Here is a 20,854-nt window from a genome sequence, read left to right on the forward strand (position 1 = left end):
CAGAGATTTTAGCACAGAGGACGACCTCATTATTCCTCATCGATAAGGCACAGGATGTGTCGGGAGCAAGACAAATTTCATCTGCCACAGTTTGTGAACCTTCCCTTTCTTGAGGTGACCCTCAGGGATTTAACAGATGCCAGTCAATAGATCATCCATTGATACTCTACAGAAATTAATTGCACCTGGAAACATTATTATGAGAGCGACTGCTGATAACAACATGACATATGATCATTTAAATATTTAGGCTAATTCTGCAAACAAGGGTTAAAAAAGTACAAGCAACCCACTTACACCTTGGTTAAATAATTCTTATTGCTACAGTTATGGTTAACGTAAATTAATGCTTTGAATGGCAAAGTACAATTTTTCCTACGAAATACGAAAACGACCTTTGTACGTCATACCACACTGTTCACATGAATAGAGCTGCCAAAGTACAGCAGAGATTAGCTATTGTTACATACTACAGAACGTAAAACAACCCCACTAGCCTAACTGAAAGCAAACTAGCGTTAGCTAGCTGAGTTAGCAACTATAGCTCCAGAAAACGGAGCAAACATTCAAGTGGTAGTGAGGTTCCTTTGTTTATCTAACGCTCATCATGTAAGTATCTTTAAATAATCCCTGTTGTAAATGTGTTTATACAATGTGTGATTTTATGCAGAAGCTCCGTACTCAAACCGCTACAGCTACCACCTTAAGTAGCAACAAAGCTAACAGTTTCTAGCTAGCAAGCTTTACTTAGGTCAACGCCGGCTTTTAATGGCCCGGCTCGGTAGCTCACTAGCTTACCGTGTCATGTAAAACTAACAAAACTATTTTTTAACAAATACTTGACACATGTCCCTGACAACACGTACCTAAAATCTTGGTTAAGAGAGAAACCGCTGCCTGCTGACTGGAGATATCTCGTAAACTGGGCCGTTCGGGTAATGGACTTAAACATACTTTGCACCCATGAAAAACAAACCTTGGCTTTTACAGCGCCATATTGAAAAGGCAAAAGTTATCGAACACAGCACAGAGCGTAATTCTACTTTGTAGGTTAATAATTCTGCGATTACTTTACGTTCATACATGTGATCAACGTCGTGGCTATCGATTATAAAGTTAAAGTTGAAGTGGCTAGCAAGCAGCAAGTTGTCTCACACATTTCTGAAAAGTACGTCGTGTCATTGACTCTGACATCGATTAGGATAACCTGTATGTGGAGTTCCTGGTCGGAGCATGTACGTATCAGACCAGTTCTATGCTTTGTCCTGCGCATGCGCCGCTGGTCCTACGCATTCAGCTGTCGCTACATTAATATAATTAAAATCATGGGCGCCGACTTGAGTTGAACATTGGATCGGGTGAGCTGATGTTACGGCAAAGGCTGATTTAGAGGGTGGCTACTGAGGCTCATGCCCCGAATGTTTTCTCAAAAGCCCACTATCTTTTACGTTCTGAAAATGACATTGTACAAGTAATTTCTCCCAGTCTCTCTCAGGTCCACTGCGTGTGTCACTGTGCAGCACTGGAGTGTAAAACAAGAAGTAATACGCCGCCAACGGGCAGGTATCCTACGCCTCCTCCTTTGAAGAGGTGTTTGATTCTCACTTGCCCTTGGACATTCGCAGTTTTTGCAAAAATCCACAGAAGGCTGCATATCAGCAGCAGGAGGAGGCGCCAGTGAACCACAGACAGGTGATATGTCAGGCGAAGCTGCAGGGGTAACATTTAATAACACATAATCAGAGCCGGTCGGCCCCATACGCACACTACGCAAGTTGCGTAGGACCCCGCGAGGTACGCAAGGGCCCGCCTCCCCCTCGCGTCAGGGCGTGTGTCAGTGTTTACAACTTTGATAAGAAGATGAAGCAGAGCTAAAGATAAAATAACATCTCTAGAGTGAACGGGGTGAACAGTAGTCAGGTAAACTTGCAGTCTGTCTGTGACGAGTTTACAGACACATTGAGGGCTGCTCTGTGTCTGACACAATTCAGAATGAGATAAAAAATCACGTCTGAGGAGCACCAACGAGCAGCGGCGTTTCTGATCTGTAGCTCAGATGATATTACTCCAGGAGTGCAAAAAGTGTGAAGATCCTTTACTGACGCAAAAGTACTAATTTCACACTGCTAAGAAACTTCACTCCAAGTAAAAGTCTGGATATAATATCAGAAAAATATACTTAAAGTAAAAGTATTCATGTTACAGTAAAATGTTCCCTGACAGTGTTTTTATGTCTGATGTTTTTGGATTAATATTATTGCATTAGTGTTAGTGCTGTTTACTACTGTAGATGAGTTCATTTAACTTCTTTATAGGCCACTGTGGCAAGTTTAATCTGCAGCAATGCATCATGGTCTATAACACCAGCATCACTGTCCTGTGAGAACCATGTATCAGAAAACAGCCTTTTTTCAGCTTTGTTGATAAAAAAGTTCAGTATTCAGCTCTAGGATGTCATGTAGAAGCATAAAGTTACTGTCTACCACTGATTACAACTCTGAAATAATGCAAGATGGAAATTAATGGATTGACAGTGACTGATGATTGAACCTCATTCTGTTCTATATAGATCTGCTTATTCTCTGACTGACAGATGGAGCAAACTGTTTTAAAGGAGGGAGGACTGTAGTATGACTGTGGAAGTTAAGAGGAGAGAGAAGAAAAATGTCTGATGAAGAGCCAGGGGGAGAGGAGGGGAGGATGGGTGAGAGGAGGACAGATGTGGAAGCCTGTATTTAAGGAGTGAGGAGGAGAGAAGACAGAGATGAGGAGGAAAGAGAAAGTGATGAAAGGAATGAAGGAGGAAAAATAAGAAATGAGATGTGAAAACTCATGGGGAAAGCAGGTGAAGACCAAGAGGGGTGAGATATGAAAAAAACAGAGCAGTGAAGAAGAGTGGAGGTGCAGACAGGAGCACACGTAAGACAACAGATATGAGACTTTAAGTTTTCAAGACATTTCAGTAGAGGTGAAAAAATATTTTTTATTTAATTATCAGTCTCTGGGCTTAGCCCCACATCTCCTCAACTCCTAGATCCACCACTGACTGGCAGTAAACTTTCTTCTGCACACTTTGCATGTCTGTGTTTTGTGAAAAGTCATCTGAAAGTGCTGTCACTCAGCCACTAGATGGCGACATATTTCTTTATTTGTACATATTCCTGACATTTATTCTTTACCTTTCACTTTGGGACATAGGGGCATTTAACCAGCCATCTCTTAAGCAGTTGCACACAATGCCTGAAAAATAACTTTGTTGTAATGATCTTGTCTTTTTACTAATAAGGACTAGACACAGGTTATTCATTTAGGAGCTTTTTTGACAACCTCTAGCAGGTTGTGTTAGGGTCTTTTTATTGTATGTTTTTGCACCTGCAGGCAGATAGAGATATTCTGAGACATGACTGTGAATTCCTCTTATTCCAACCAAATCAGTTGGCTTAAAGGGACAGTTCACTTCAAAATAAAAAGTACATGTTTCCTCTTACCTGTATCGCTATTTATCCGTCTAAGTTGTTGTTGTGTGAGCTGCAGAATTTGCAGAATCAGCCGTAGACATGTCTGCCTTCTCTCAATTATAATGGGACTAGATGGCACCTTGCTTGTGGTGCTCAAAGTTGCCAAAAACAGTCTTCATGAAATCATGACCAAGTTAAGAAAATCAGACCTTGTTGTGAGCAGTTTTATAGGTCATGTCAGCTGGGTCATGATTTCTGGAAAGAGACACTCCTGAAGAGTTTTTCAGATGTATTTTTAGGTGCTTTGAGCACCATAAGCAGAGGGTCATATAGTCCCATTATATCTGAGAGAAAGCAGACATCTCTATTGCCGTATCTCCAAAACTCTGCAACTCAAACTAGAACAATCTAGATGGATGAATAGCACTGCAGGTTATAGGAAAAACATGTATTCTTGATTTTGGTTTGAACTGTCCCTTTAATTGCAAGGAGTGTCTAGTTTAGGCCCTTTAGTGTGTCTGCAAAGTCCCCAGTTATCTGTTGCTTGTGTTTACTTTGAAAGGGGAACTGATGAATGACATGAGAGTCACTCTGCTCCTCCTCTTTTAACTCTTGACCAACTACTTCTGTAAATCAGTTTGTGCCGGACAGTGACGAGGGTCAGACCATCAGAGAGGCATCGGGACAATGGAGGAACCAACAACCAAGAAAAAAGTTATAGCAGTGGTGGGCGGTGGTTTGGTAAGAAAATAAAATGAAAGTGAAATATTACTTTATTGTTAAGTGCCTCTTGTCTTTTGATCTCTCTACAGCATATTGACTTTTTACTAAGGCAACGGTCCTCCTCTTCTTAAAGAGAGCAGCTCTACAAAGCCATCTTTCAATAGAAAGAAGAGGACTTTCTTTTTTGTATATGTCAAATGTATATTTGAACTTAAAAGTTTGGGATAAAGGAAATAATATTACCAGTCTAAGTATAATAAAGTGTTGAGGAATAGCTATGTAGCCTTAATAGTGTTAATATTATATAGTTAAGAAATAATTGACAGTGTAAAGCAGAGTTATTTTGGCAAAAGTTTCAAAGATCTGTCCTTGTTTTCCTCCACCCTTTAGGTCGGGGCACTGAATGCCTGCTTCTTTGCCAAAAGAGGCTTTGATGTGCAAGTCTTTGAAACTCGGGAAGGTAATATTCAATGCTCTCTTTACAACCTACTTGAGTAAATAACGTTGTCACATTCATTCGTCCCTCTGAAGAATACACCACACATCAAAACAGTATACATACGTAAAGGTGATAGGAAACATTGTTCTTATAAGGTATAACCAAAACGTCATGAAGGTAAGACTAAAATATTTTGTCTGATTTTGTTCAGATATCCGGCAAGCCAAAGTTGTGAAGGGCAGAAGCATCAACCTGGCTCTGTCTCACAGGGGCCGGCAAGCACTGAAGCATGTTGGAATGGAAGAGAAGGTAAGGTTGATCCCATGATCCTTCCTCACCTGTGTATTGGTCTAAAAGATAGATTTGAAACAAATTGATAGCATACTTGTGTTGGTCATCCATTATTCCTGCCCCTGTTACAGTTTAAGTCCTCATAAACCAACAAATCATAGACTGAGGTGAAGACAAGCAGGTGGAAACCCTTCATTTTTGTTTAGCTGGGTCTCTGATAATGAAATATTAAATATGTGGCCAAGCCCCAGGGAATGTGTTCACCCTGCTTTCCTCGCTTACAGTTCACTCAAGATGTTTTATTCTGGCTTCTGAGGTCAGCAGTCTTTTTTGTTGGTCCACATTTGCTGCACTGACCATGTTATGTACGGCCGACAACCCTGAATCAGACCCTTTTTTTTTACACTTGCATGACTTTTAAGCCTGATGAAACAAGGCTCGCTTTATGAGGCTTTCACTTACTGGGTGACCACATGGGCTATGCTGGACTGTCCACGGCATGATAGTTTCATCTCAGACTGCTTATGAATTGGGACTGAAAATATGGATTTGCAGAGTATAAAACTGGGCATAATTACTTAGCCTAAATGTTCATAAATTACATTTTTAAAAATTGTATAAGGTTGTCAAAATTATCAGTACTTCAATACTATTTCAATACCACATGTTCAAAATGAGACAATATCCATTAATTAAAGTATCAAAAGTACAAGAGCTATATTAGTAAAGGCTCATTGTTTGTTTGTTCTTTTTTTTTCTCTCAGATTGTTTCCCAGGGAATTCCCATGCACGCAAGAATGATCCATTCCCTAAATGGGAAACAGTCCCCAATCCCTTATGGCAAGAAAGGCCAGGTAAGTTAATCATTGTTGTCATGTGATCATACTGAATATTCTATCATGCAAATGCATGAAGGGTTCTTCATCTTGTCCCCATAGGAGAACCATTTTTAGTTCCTGTTGGAACCTTTTATGAAGGTTCCACCTGGACCCTTTTCAGAGAGTTAGTACCCATCATGTCCCAACCCAGAGGTTGTACAGAGACCATTTTATATACCAAGAACCTATTTATATTATCTATCTAAAACCTATCTATCTAGAAAGTCTATTGCCACACATATACTGAGTCAATCAGCAGATTAAAGATTAATTTAGCCATTTGTTAGACCTGACAGAGCCCAGGTGTGTTTGTAAGCACACATAAAAAAACACTGAATGTCCAACATGCCTGCTAGCTGTAGTGAGTCGAGGATGCACCAAATGATTAACAGGCTTGACAGACTGATTTTTTTTTTGTTACATAACAATTGAGTCCACCTTAAATTAGGTTTGTTTATTATTATAAAATGTGTTCCTGTCATTTGTGTGCATGGTTAGTCTGTCTGAAAATAGTTCTTTTTAATTACAGTGCAGGCAGTTTGGCTGGGATCCTCAATCTCATGGGAACTTGCATGGTTGAATGAAATTAAAAAAAAATCTACAAGAAAGACAGTAGACACATTGTAGGAAGGATATACCACAGAGATTCACTGTTCCCATTTAAATGAACGGTGTTGCAGTTCTGTTTCTGTCGTATCTGTAGAATCACACTAAAATGCAGATTGTTCTCCTTGCAGTACATCCTGTCAGTAGACCGAGCCAATCTGAACAAAGAGCTACTAACAGGTAAGAACGCTAATAGTGTCTGTTTTAGAGTTCAGTCAAATTACCCTTGGAGGATAACACTGAATGCAATATTATGGGATGTTGGCTGAAATAATAATAAACTCATTTTAATAAGATTATTTATATTGCACCTTTCAAGAGTAGACATCACACAGTGCTTCACATAAACAGCAACAAAAAAGCAAATACGAGACAGAGCAGCAGACATCAAAAGCAGAAACGGCCAACGGTGTTATAAAATAATCATAATAATTAATTTTATTTGTATAGCAATTTAAAAGACTCTTTACATGGCAGAAAGAAAAGAGGACAAAATTAGAAACAGTAAAGGCAATATGAGCATAAAAGTAAAAGTAGCTGCAGGACCTCTGAAATGACAATTTATCATTCAAATATTGCACATTTGCTAAGATTTGACCAGGGGTTTTTGTCCGTTTGAGGCACACATCCCTTTGTGTTGATATGATGGAAATAAAAAACAAGGTCCTGTGACTGAAAAACTCCTGGGCTCGGATGTAGTTGCCAGTGCTGGAATAGCGGCTTCTCCTGCAGGAGTTTCTGCCACTGATTCAGGCTTTCCACCGAAGGGAAGCGCATGTGCAGCTGCACTAGTAAAACAGTCAATAGGAACAGGTTACCTCTGACAGGTCAAAGTCTCTCGTCACGGGCCACATTTCCTAAAGCTTCAAAACAGAACCAAGAGGAGGCACAAAAGTCTAGTTGTCTCTCAGACGACTTGATTTACAATATGCTCAAAGGTTATTATGGAATTATTGCTCAGTGATGCCAAAAATGTAACTTTTGAAATACAAATTGTGTTTCTAAAATTGAACATATAAAAAAATATACATTTTTATTCATAAGGACAGTGGGGACACAGACATAAAGTCAGTAAAATGAAAAAATCTACCAAAAGTTGGATATCATAAAAACCAAGGAAGGCTGTAGCAGCTAAACCCCTTAGCATATGAAAATTGAGCAAGCACCTTATTAATGAATTCAACTTTTTATTTGTAAAAGGAAGATTTTTTTCTTTTACATAGAACTGCTTTAAAAAGATCACTTTTCACAAACAGCATATTATACAGTATATTAAAACATATTCTTGAATTCTATGAAAGACTTAATCTAGTTTCATGTCTGTACCCTCAATACATTAATGCATGAACTTTTCACAAAGCTCCAAGTTAAAAGACGTATTCTCGCTTACCATTTGCCCTATATTGGGGTGTTTGTTAGAGAGCTGAGCCTTATCCACTGCAGATACAGTACTCCTGTGTGTTAGCTTCATGTGAGTCGTCAGGGGATGTGTTAGTCTTCTCAGACTAAAAGAATTTTGACTAATATTTAATGAAGGGCCTCAGTGCATGCTTGCAGATAATGTGCAACAGCATAGGCCTGCGTTTAATTAGATTGCCTGTGTGGGCTGAAAAAAGAGGCTGATTGTAAAGTCATCGCTCTTATCAGGGCCGATCCAGATGCCTGGAATGAACATTGAGATAAAGAGATTTTGGAGAGTGTGACAACCTAAACATCAGTTTTCACAAGCCCAGACACATTGACTGCTGTGTTGTGTTGTTTATGAGATTCAAACTAATCAGCAGGAGGTCATTCCCCTTCAGCGGGGGATTGACATAACTGTTTACTGACGGCATTTTATTAGAATTGTAATGGTTTTGTGTGTATTTTAACAAGATTATTACCTGTAATATTAAACTGCTGGTCTTATGTCATGCTTCTGTATGTGATATAAGCTCCTTTTGTAACATTTTGCTCCCACAGCGGCAGAGAGGTATCCAAACACAAAGTTAAACTTTGACCGTAAACTGCAGGACTGGAGTGCTGAAACAGGGCTAATGACCTTCGCCAGGTAAATAGTTACCGATCTTACACTCTCACAGACACACATAGACACACACATGCACATAATATATGAAGGGTAATCTAGGACAAAGATCTGCTCATTTGGATTCTTTGTTTTAACAACAGATTTATTGATCTTGTTCCCTCCGTGTTCCTACATATAAATACGTGGCCTTGTATGTTAACTGCCTGAGCTCGGGGATGGTGATAAGCACGTTGCCTTTGAAGCCTCTGCACATGACGTTTTAGCAGCTTTGTAATTGGTTGTCCTTGAGGAAAATGTGACACACAATTTACAACCCAATTAACACTGAAACACCTCCAGGTCTTTTTAGTTGTGAGCACTAGCTTATCCATGCAGAGCATTATTAACACAATATACAAGAGCACAAACTGTTTAATTTGATCAGAGTTGTTCAAATGAATTCAGTCTTATCTGAAATTTGTATGTTGTCATTTCTATTTTTTTTTAATTTTATTTTGATGCCCGGTGGTCCTGCGCGCACCGATTTGAAAGCATGGAGTCGAATGAGTCACTGTGCAGTTTCATGCACTTTAATTAAAACACATTGCGTGTAAAGGCTGTGAGTGTGCCTCGAATCCTAAATTCTCCCAGGCGAGCACCTCGCACATCCAGAACACATCCTTTCCTCTGCTCTGTAGTTGAACTGTGACAGCTCATATTTGCTCCCCCCAGCTGGTATAATTAAATGTACATGGAGAGCCATGTGCCGCAGTGATAGACAGTTTCCTCCTATACTAGCCAGGAAATGTTAAGAGATAGTCATCAGCATGCAACAGATGTGCGTGACCTCCTTTCTTCTTTTAGTCTGGTCTATAATCATACTAATTCTACTGAGTTCTTGAGGTCACTATTCAATATTGTTATCTGATTAGTTTTTTGAGATAAAGTATCTTTAGGCAGAGAGCTGTAGCACTGTGGTGGGCAGCAACAATGTGTAATCAACACCCCATGGTTCAGGCACATTCATGTTACAAAAGGATTATCAGAGAGAACCTCAGACCACTGTAATTAGGAAACACATGTCGTCTCATTTACTATGCACTTGGATAATTTACTGGTTGCTGGTCATTAAAGTAATGATAAATCCACTTTGCTAAATTGTGAAGAATCACATTGAAGCTCCAATCTGTCATCAATGTGAGGTAGGTACTGCTGAAACGATCCTTTCATTTACATGTTCTGCACTGGAATGTGAACAACTGTGTACACATGAGGCTTTTTTTGTCAGTTGAATGTCCGTTACTGTCTTTATTTATTTTGCTGTTTGTTTCTTTTTTTTATAATCCAGCACCACACTACAAATCCTCTATCAGCTGACAATGAGCCTCATATTTAACCTGCACTGTCAGCAGCCTGGCAGGAAAGCTCTGTGGGCCGCTGTGATTGTATAAATGAAGAATAATCAGGACAATGCACACGTTTAGTTTTCCTGACTGTGTTTAAATCTCATGTTTTCACATGACAGATACCAAAGAAATTATTAATGAGAAAGAGAATGTGTCCCAGCACACCACTTAGCCTGTTTCATGTCTGCAACACAATGCTTTTAAGAATGTAATGTATAGCATTTAATGCTGAATTTACAAGACGGAACAGCTGATTAAGAAGTCGCTGTAGCTCTTTCACTTCCCTGCTCTATGCAAAAAAACACATTTGCAAAAATGTGTGGATGTTTTTAACTGGCGGTTGCTGGGACAAACAGGCTCAATGTTTTTTCCACAAAGACCGACACTTAATGTGTAACATTTGCCAACTTTATATGAATTTGTCAGAGACAGCATTTCACAAAGTTACTCACAAAAGAGCCCAATTTTTCAGTGGAGTCTGGGGTCTTGGGTCCACTGCAGGTAAGAGAGCCTAGGTACAATTTGCATTATAATGAAACAAATGATATACTTACAGGACATCAGTTAAGTAGACGGTCTTTCAACCCAGGTCACATTTGCATTCATACTGCTGGTTTATTGACAGAATATATCATAAACAGAATGTTATAAGTCTGTTTTAATAAGAAAAGCCTTAGAATGAGCCGTTTATATCTACATAGGGTTTTGGATCCTCTCCCACAGATTTGCTGCCACTGTAGCTTTTCCTATATAGTTGGAAGGGGAGGGTAAGTGTGTTTGCAATCTCCAAGCTCGCTGTTAGATGCCAGTAAAACGTATGCACTGGTCCTTTAACAAACATTTATCTACACATGTGACCATATTATTAGCCACACTAGCAGTGTAGCTCTGTGGATGGTAATGTGGGTCTGTGGGTGCAACACTTGGGTCCAGACTGAAATATCTCAAAAAAGTATTTGATAGTTTTGAAATTTTCCAGTGCTTTATGTTTTGACCCATTGCCCTGGACTTCTGTGTTTTGATGTACAGCCCACAAGCATACAAGGTGTGACTTGAAATGCATAAATACATCCAGTAATGTCTGTGGGGTCTAGAAAAATTAAATGAATAACACTCTGCAGCAATGCTATTTGGTGTCCAAATGACTGGAATGCTGTTCAAAGCAATTTGGCAACAACAAACATCATTATGTTCCCCGCAGGGATCATTAAATGAGGTGATAGAGTGCCAAGGATATATTCAGATGTACGTAACATTGATTTTAACAGAATCACCAGCATTTAAACATGGGTCATTAACGTGTGCTGTCCTGGCAATGGAGTCAGATCTCCAACATTAAATCAATAACTGGAACTATGACAGGGAAACTTTCCATGTGGCACATGTTCAGAGATGTCTGAAATACTGACTCCTGCTGTTTGGAGCAGCAATTAGTGGAAATGAGCTGATTTACCAAACAGTATTCTAGGTGTGTAGGGTGGCCAGAGATGCTGCCATTTGTGGCTGCCATGGCTATGAATCAGAAAACACCACAACCATTTAACTTGTATATAATAAATACTATATATTTGGTGAGTAGCTTGTGAATAAGTTGAATACATTTTCATCTGTATGAAACTTAGTTTGATTTTAAAATGAGTCTTGAGGGAAAGAAAAGATTTTTTTAGTTGTAACATATAAGAATGCCAAAAATCAGTTGCCCATGTTAAAGCTGTAGCTCTAAGTGAACCCCAGCAGAGGACAAGATACTCCCAAAGTGTGCATGATGAAAAGGCCAAGTGTGAGAAAGAAAAGCTCACAGAAGTCTCGGTCTGCATTAGACTTGTGTCTGAGTCAAGCCTGAAGCACACAGCCTGAGGACCCCACAGTTATCACATTTTCTCAGGCTAAACATCCACAGAGAAACATTTTTTACACACCTGTGAGTTTCAGCCTGCCTGACGGGTACATATGCATCGGGACAATTCTTCTAGAAAGGCTGATGGAGGTCTGTGACCGAAAAGTTGCCTTTGCTCATTTAATTATTTAACATGCAGATTGCTTACTGGTACGATTTCTGTCATGTTAAAGGGATAGTTCGCCCCAAAATGGAAATTCAGTCATCATCTACTCACCCTCATGCTGACTGAAGGTCGGATTTAGTTTTTCAGTTCACAAAACACTGCTGGATTTTCACAGGAAAACAGCTTTGTAGAATCTCCCAAACAGCTGAAGTGAATGGTGACCAGTTTTGCATATTACACGTTTAGTTTGTCATGTTACTGGTATGTTTCCCAGGCCAGATGGGACCAAGGAGCAGATCGAGGCAGACCTGATTGTAGGCTGTGATGGAGCTTTCTCTGCTGTCCGCAAGCAATTCCTTCGTCGCAGCCGCTTCAACTACAGCCAGACCTACATCCCCCACGGTTACATGGAGCTCACCATGCCCCCCATCAATGGAGAGGTCAGTCCCATGTATGGTGCCTTCCTTTTATGATGAAGGTGGTGAGTTGCTGCTGGTATTGGGCACACATTTTTAGACACAGATTTCCTCTTGTTTATTTCATTTTCCTTTGTCCCACTTTCACCATCACCCCCAGTTTGCCATGAAGCCTAATTATCTGCACATCTGGCCACGAAACACATTCATGATGATCGCCCTGCCCAACTTGGTGAGTATTTTATTTTCCTCCTGTGTTTTATGTTTCTTTAAACGCTGTTTCTCAAACAACAGTTGCGAATTAAGCAATCTAAGATGTTTATTTTTTTGCTGTTACCTTACATTTTTTGGCAGCCACCAGCTGTTACAGAAAAACAAAAGCATAATCACTTCAGAGAATTTCAGGGCATGATTGACCTCTGGGATGTCCTCATCGAGTTAATTAGTCATGTTTACATACGCGTCACAGCCAGCACAGGCTTACTCATCAGAAATCTTACCTACTTTCCACACAGCAGTTGTGTCCTCCTTCTCATCAGTCTCTCTGCTTTTGTCAGACTTTTCTATTGCCTCTTCCTGTCCTTCTTAATCCCACAATGATTTTTCCACATGGCTGACTCAGCACATCAGTTTTGCTCCGCTCAGTGAGACCAGGTTAAGGCAGCTGACTTTGGAGAACATTCACACTGTCACTCACTGCCCTAGTTCCCAGGAACACATTAGGGCTGAGAAAACAAAACACATCCTTGCCCCTTGTGGATACCATGGTAACAGAGACAGCGCTAAAAGGTCCTCGGGGGGTGGGGGAGTGGTGGTGGGGGGGTCGACAATGTGAGGTTGATAGATAGCACCTGCTCAGATGGGCACATAATGGCACGCCCACAACCCCCAGTGCACATTCATCCATCACTTGCACTCACTGTAGTTATCAGTTAGCTACTGCATTTGCATTGAGGATGGAAGATTCTAAAATGAGTTCAGGATGGAGGATATTTAAAACCCATAAAGGTAACAACAACAACAACAACAACAACAACAACAACAACAACAACAACAACAACAACAATAATAATAATAATAATAATAATAATAATAATAATAATAATGATTAGAAGAAGAAGAAGAACAGTTCTTTCCAAGGTCAGAAAATTAGAAACAAAAAGCAAGATTTGGGACAACTGCAAAAGGTAAATAATAAAACACATGTATATGCTTATAAATACACTAGCGTAAACAATAAAACCTTTTTTAAATAAAAGAAAATTAAAAAATCACTACACCCACTAAATATCAGCATCTTACGATGACTAATGTGACCATTAAATTTGAGAAGTAATGAATTTTAATCTGGTGTAAAGTAATATTTATACGGAACTATTTCATTTGAATAAATGTCGTATTGTTATTGAATTAACTCATTTTATATATCTCAACATTGAGACAGTTGAGGGACATGAAAAAAAATATTTGGACCTATAAAATGCTTCATAGATTTTATTATATCACATTATTTAGACTATTTTTATGTCAAGATATTTTTAACATTGTGTGTATATTTAAGCACAATATGATTGTTATTACAGGTGGATCTTTTTGAAAATGTCCAACAATAGGTTAATCTATTGATACGTATATTACAAAAAATTCTCATAATACTTGCAGCCCGTCAAAGTTTTACACAGTGCTACTGTCTAATTGCTGGAACAGGTTAAAAGGTGTTAAAAGGTTAATCTTGTAACTCACCTTGGTGTAACCAAGTGTAATATCTTTCTGACTTGATTTAAGTTGGCAAGCAGTGAGTCACAAATAGATTTGAGAGCTGCATCACTGTGAACTGTGTTTGTTTTTCAATTCAGGACAAGACATTTACCTGTACCCTCTTCATGCCCTTTGAAGAGTTTGAGAAGATCACCACTGGAGATGAAGTCATCGAGTTTTTCCAGAATTACTTTCCTGATGCCATACCACTATTAGGAGTGTAAGTGGCTTTCTCACCTCCATCCATCTCTCTCTCTGCCTCTCTCCACTGTCAGTCATTCCCCCTCTCTGCCTTTATCTCTTCATCCTACCTGCCAAGCCATCCTCAAAAAGGCTTTCATTTCCCATCATGCCGTAGACTCCAGGGCATCCACAGCCATGATCTGTGATGTGTGAAATTGCAGACTTACTTTGCACAGTGAGGTTTTAATCTGAGGTGAACCGTATGTTGTGGGTGACGGAGATACAGCGGAGGCATGAGCTGTAGAAACGCCTGCGGCTTCATTCACTCACTTCCTCTCTCGGGTTGACGTTATTGGGAGTGCTCTGGCATAAACAACAGACTGCATGCTTTTGTTCCTCTGTTTGGCTGTTTAACATCACCGGGGCAGACAGAGCGTGGTTGTTTCAGCTTTCTCAGATGTGACAGCTGTTTTTGTAGCGAGCAAAAGCAAGAATCTGTTGTTTAGTCAGTCAAAATGATCTCAAAACGAGTTTGTAATTGTTTTATTTCCATTTGTGCCTCACAGTGATGCTCTCAAGAGGGATTTTTTCCGATTGCCTGGGCAGGCCATGGTGTCTGTCAAGTGCACCCCATATCATATTGGTGACAAATGCGTCCTTATGGGCGATGCAGCCCATGCAGTGGTGCCTTTCTATGGGCAGGGGATGAACGCTGTAAGTAACACTCAGTGAGGAGGAGGAAATGGCAAAAAAAAAGAATTAAATGGAGAGTCATTCATCCATTCATGCTTTATAGGGCTTTGAGGACTGCATTGTCTTTGACGAAATACTGGAACAGTTCAATGAGGATTTCAGTAAGTACCTTTAAATGACCAAAGATTAAAGGGGAAACCGAGAATGAAGTGATAATTCACGAGAATAATCTGGCTGTGTTTCCTTTGTGTGTCCTCCCAGGCGCTGCGCTGCCTGAGTATACCAGAGTGCGAGTTCCAGACGACCATGCAATTGCAGACTTGGCCATGTACAACTACATTGAAGTAATGAATATTTTTTTAATATGCTCAATTCAACCTCAGACTTTAAAAGGCAATCTTTATACATCACTTCAAGTATTAGAGCTACAATGAGTTTTTAAGTGGTTATGAAACAGTCTCAGTGTAATATTTGTGCCTCTATATGACCTACTTAAGCAAATAAGCCCATCCGTGAGAAGAATGCCTGTCACCAGGTGAGATTCCCCTTGAAATCAGATGAAATGAGCCTGTGGTTACATTTTCCCAGGCAAAGTTACAGTGAGTCGTACATTAGCCAGTTAAAAAGAAGCAGGAGGAGATTTCTATTAAGATAATTTTATTTTTGACAGTATATTTTGTGCTGAGACACTACCACTTTTTCAAACAGGCCTCCAAGATCAACAACATAGAAAGGTTCCTTGTGGTAGCTTTAACTTTGTGCTGAGGTATCTATTACAAATGGATTGATAACTCTGAACTGCTCATATGATTTACATGGAAAGTCCTAAACTGAACTGTGTAAACTAGCTGTGAAATAAATGTAAAAAGTACAATATTTCCTATAAAATAGAAGTACTGAGTAGCATGAAAAGGAAAAACACAAGTGAAGTACAGGTGCATTGCGTCCAGTCAGCTTGGAGAGTGATCCACCATTTAGGTGCAACAACCCGATCAAGGATGCTGTGGAGCAGCATCCTTATATTTTCCTGATGGGACATTATCCAGGAGCAGCTTTAAGTATCATATCTGCTGTTATCCGCTCTCCTTCACGCCCTCTGGAGCAGTCACCTGTGGTCACCTGTGGTCACCTGTGGTCACCTGTGGTCACCTGTGGCGGTGCTTCTAGCTGATCTGACAGCATTTTCAAAAGATGCCGACCGCGTTTGTTGATGGTCTCAGGGTCCGCTGCTCTAGATAGATATTTACACTCTCCATCACATCTGACAGGTGGACAGCAAAAGGGAAGTCACTGATCTCAGCACTGTCCTTTCTCTTACGGATCTTAAAATTGACTGTAACGCTGTTTCAGCTTAATCCCCCGCTGGTGCAGTTATGCCCCAAAGAATAGAGGAGAGCATCTGGAGTTTTTGATATGGCTGTTAGATTGATTTGACAACATTATAATGTGAAGGACAGATGGTTCACTCCACTAACACATGTTTTTGTGTTTTGTAGATGCGAGCCCACGTCAACTCCAGATGGTTCCTCTTCAGAAAACATGTTGATAACTTCCTCCACTTCTTCATGCCAAAGACAATAATCCCACTCTACACAATGGTACATGTATAATAAACAAAATGATCGGTGTCACATTGCTCGGTCTACCACAAAATCTGTATCATGTGTTGCCCTTCACTGTCTCTAGGTCACTTTCACAAGGACAAGGTACCATAAAGCCGTGGAGCGCTGGCAATGGCAAAACAAAGTAAGATCAAAGATGTGTCTTCTCTGTAGACTCATTCATTTCATCTTTTGTGCATACAATTAACTTTTTCTGGGTTTTTTTCATACCTTTGAACGTTTTAGTATTGTAATTCAGGACTCTTTTGAAGTCGCAGTATTATCAGCAATGAGCATGAAAGGCGGATGTGACTCGCTGGGTAAATACTTCCCCTTTTAGAAACATTTGAATTATTCCACCACAAACACAGAGCTTTGTTGCACAGAGACATGTTTCTGATTTCTCAAGTTTGGCTGCAGATGAGCCTGTTAGTCCTCTGCACTGTCTGATGCGACCTGTACTGATGGCTTCTGTGCTAATGGTCCACAGACAGAAGGGCAGCTGGGATTTCACAGGCTCCTCTGTAAATTAGTTAAACCCGCAGGGATGTCTGAGCAAAGGGCAAAATGACCTCTCTTTGGGAGAGAAAAGACTGCTGTAGGAAGCAGCATATACAGAAACATAATTGTCAACAAAACAGTGTGATATTGACATGGACAAACCGAGGTCTGCTGCAGAGAGCTGAGTGTAGGGAGGATGTAGTTACAATGTGAAGGTCGCTGAACTAGGTGAAGAGTGTACAGCTGTATGTAGGAAAAAACATAAGAAATCAAACTTTCTTTCACAAATACAAACACAACAGATTTTACTGAATAAGTTAGAATATCCCACATTATCACAATACCACACATAAATTATGTTAAAGTAGTAGTGATTTTTACTTACATTTTGTTCAGCAGTAATCTTTACAAATTAACACTATTTTTATCATTTTTGAAGCATATATGCAATCGCCAGTTGAAGTAAAACACTAACTGTAAGCAAATTATAGCACAGTTGCAGACTTCAGCATCACCACCACTAAGTGATTAGTGTTTGGAGTGATGACGTTTAATCTCCCTGACAACATCTGTCGACTAATTTAGCCACTTGTTAGCAACTTTTTTACAACACGTAAAAACTTCAAAATTCTCAAGGGGGCTATTTACTGATATTATTGTAGAACATGTTGTAGAACAAAAAATGAAAAACCACAGACCTTATTTCGTTGTGCCCGGTGCACAATGATGGTAACTTAGTTCAGAAAAAATATCTTCACTGACTTCACTGAGATGTTGCACATGATAAACATTATACCTGGTCTACATCAGCACATTAGCTTTGTCACTGTGAGATTCAGTTCAAAGCACCACTGTGCCTAAATACAGCATCACAGAGCTGCTAGCATGGCTATACACTTAGTCTTGGTTTTTGAATGTTGGTGCTGTGTGGACATAAATCTCTCAAAATTATAAAAACTATACTTGTCACATTTTTACAAGATGTGGCCCATTAACTTCATTACCATAGTCAGTTTTGAGTAAATTGTCCATGTTGTCATTATCAGTTTATCTCAAAAGTACAAAATTACTGAGAAACAAAATATTTCCAGAGTTTTGTTTTTTTTTTCAAAGGACTCCTTAAATTTAGAAACAATGATGCATTAAACTCAAGTAAATGTTCATTTATTCTTGAAAACTTTATTCTCCACTATTTGAATTGTATGCTCTGTATTGTATGATTTTACTTGCTTCTAACTGTATGATTTAAAGGTTCAGCCGATGTGTTGTGCCCTGAATAAAAGATTCTATAGTTTACACCAGCAATTAGTTGAAATTAATTAACTGCAGTAAATTCAAGACTGCCTCCATTTCCCCCAGAATTAGCACCAAATTTCAATTAGTCCTCAGTCAGGAACATTCTAATGAGTTATCAGTTCCTCTCTACGAAAACAAGGAGCTAAGAACTAGGACCAATTTAAGAAAGTGTTACCAAACGCTTGAAGTAAAGCCTGACAGGCTGTTTTCTTAGTGTTTGTGATGTGCTTTTTAGAAACTGAGGTTCCTCAAAATGGGATTCGTTTACCAAGCCTGATGTGTTTTTTTTAATCTATTTTTCACAGGTGATAAACCGGGGCCTGCTCTTCAGTGCCACAGGAGCTGTTTTGGGAGTCTCCTACCTGCTCATTAAAAACCCTCCCGATATCACCAAGCTCATCATCCCCGCTGAGAAAATGTGGAACAGGCTTATTGCCCTCAGGACAGCGTGAGCACTGTCTCTGATCTGACAGACAGGTGCAAAGACTGAGGACTGGAGCATCAAACGCATAAATTAACTGAGAGGGTCCAAATTTTAATTAGAGTTTGACTGAATCCCCTAATGAGCACAGTGAAGGCTCTGCCAAGCAAATTAACATACTGTAATAATAATTGTCTTAAGTTATACCAGTCTTAATGATTGATAATAGCATTCCATGAGTCTTTCACTGATAATGGTTTGACTGAAGGAACCATTAAGGTAGTGGCTTTTTACAGTCTTTAGATTTAATTATTTTCATGCCATCATCATCATTTGCTCAATTTTTGATGTGAAAACAAAATTGTCACTATTAAACTCACTGGCAGGGGCTAGGCTGCATGTTCTATAGATGCTTATACATTAAATAATGCAAATAAAGGTTCCCTCACCTCATAGTCACCGTCAGATTTTTATTTTGCCTTAAGCTCCATTCCCTTTTTCTTTATACAGGATGACAGGCTTTTTGAGACAACATATATAACTCTGTATCAACAAATTCTTAAACCTATAATAACAATTTTTGGCCACTTCGGGGCATCAGAAACAAGTTGTGGAAACAACATTGTCATCACTACAGCAGTTAGCCTAGCTTAGCATGAAAACTGGAAACAGCTACCGTGTCAGTCTAAGGGTATCATTTTGAGGGTTGGGTTTTTGTACAGGTTAAAGTGGAAATAAACAAGTTTTTGGCCTATCATTATGAATTGATGTTGATGGCACAGTCTAATGGCTATAGAGTACTAACACCATTCACAAGAGACTGGTTCCACAAGCCTCACTTTCACTTTCATTGGTCTGCTACCACTGCTTTCAATGTTTCCCACGAGCGTTACTCCCAGTCATATCTAGAATGGAACCCCAGACCTGCAAAAGATCTGTTATTTCATTTAATCATTTAAACCCAAACCACGACCGTTCGCTAACTCTTACACAAGTGTTTTCTCTTTTTTTTTGACCCAATTTTTATTATGTTTTCCACAAGGTTTGCAGGTGTACATCAGCAAATAAACTCTGTCTGATCACACAACATATAGTATTACAAGGCATTGAAAAAAGAGGGAAAAAATACATTGGAAAATAATACACATTAACAAAAAGTACTTTTTCCCTTTTGAAGAAGTTCATTAACATTTAATCAATTACAGGTACACCAAGCATACCTGTCATACTCCTACCAACCCTTTCCTCATGGGTCTCACCAAATCCCATTATACATCATGATATCTCATTTCCACAGAATGCATAGTTAAATAAAAACAGACTAAAAAAAACTGCATTTATGTCATATTTCTAGCTGCATTGAGTGTCTCCTTCCTAGCCTCCGGCACACACTGGCCTGCCCTGTTCATCCTCGCAACCGAGAGCTCCATAGTCAATATCTCTATCAAAGAGTGATTCCACTGATGAATAGAGAGAGTGTGCAGTGGTTGCCACCTGACAGCCGACATCTTTTTAGCAGCAGTACATGCTGATAGCCGCAGCCGTCTTTGAGTATGGTTGATTTCCTGCCCTGAATCATCATGCAACAAACCAAGTGTTTTCTGTCACTAAACTTCCCCAGATTTTAACCACAGGGCTGACACATTATAAAACATTTTAAAATAATAATTAAAATAGCTTAAACATTAGAAATCAGTTTGCACAAAGGGCACAGTGTAAAAACAAAGTCCTGAGACACAACCAAAATTCAGCACAGTATCTGCTCTTTGCCACAGCGGCACAACAGTACCACTTGGAAACACTGGGGGGGGGGGGGGGGGGGACGTTGTGCGTTTCTTCTTCAAACAAACAAGCTTTAGGACTGGGGACTGAAGCACACTGGTTGATTTGCACCCTTTAATCATGCAAACAGACACTGAAGATGCACTTAGAAAACCGGGTTCAACAGCCAGCCTTTAACTGTGCAAACACAATTAAAGCACCTCATTCAGCTGCGTACTGCTGCCAGATGTAGAACCATCTTTCACAACCAGGCTCGCTGTTTCCTGTCTTTATGATAAGCTAAGCTAACAGCCTCCAGGCTGTAGCATCATATTTAGTGAGCAGATATGAGAGGGGTATCAGTCTTCTCATTTTCTCATCAGTCTTGGCAAGAAAGCAAACAGGTGTGTTT

The 20,854-nt window shown here is 39.6% G+C and overlaps 2 protein-coding genes across 4 annotated transcripts in view; one reads left to right on the forward strand and one right to left on the reverse strand.

The window, feature by feature from the left end:
* The window catches only part of ide (insulin-degrading enzyme), a 30,803-nt gene extending 29,549 nt beyond the window's left edge, over window positions 1-1,254 (reverse strand). The window contains exon 1 of one of the 3 annotated variants that reach the window (XM_084736691.1): window positions 1,208-1,254. Coding sequence is in view for 2 of the 3 variants with exons in the window: in XM_084736690.1 (XP_084592816.1) it covers window positions 867-952 (86 nt within the window). In the remaining variant the exon portion in view is untranslated. Of the gene's footprint in view, window positions 1-866; window positions 1,054-1,207 lie in introns of those variants that run through there. The other 2 variants (XM_084736690.1, XM_084736688.1) reach the window with 2 other exon arrangements.
* Window positions 490-18,951, forward strand: kmo (kynurenine 3-monooxygenase). The gene is made up of 16 exons (XM_084736692.1): window positions 490-609; window positions 4,096-4,199; window positions 4,572-4,641; window positions 4,832-4,929; window positions 5,676-5,765; window positions 6,527-6,575; window positions 8,358-8,445; window positions 12,087-12,252; window positions 12,389-12,460; window positions 14,085-14,206; window positions 14,736-14,883; window positions 14,966-15,023; window positions 15,124-15,206; window positions 16,359-16,460; window positions 16,549-16,608; window positions 18,566-18,951. Exons 2-16 carry the CDS (start codon window positions 4,146-4,148, stop codon window positions 18,710-18,712), a joined length of 1,407 nt encoding a protein of 468 aa, XP_084592818.1. The 5' UTR covers window positions 490-609; window positions 4,096-4,145; the 3' UTR covers window positions 18,713-18,951.
* The last annotated feature ends 1,903 nt before the right edge of the window (window positions 18,952-20,854 follow it).

Source organism: Lutjanus erythropterus, chromosome 14, assembly GCF_056507025.1.
Source record: "Lutjanus erythropterus isolate fLutEry1 chromosome 14, fLutEry1.hap2, whole genome shotgun sequence".
Classification (NCBI taxonomy): domain Eukaryota; kingdom Metazoa; phylum Chordata; class Actinopteri; order Lutjaniformes; family Lutjanidae; genus Lutjanus; species Lutjanus erythropterus.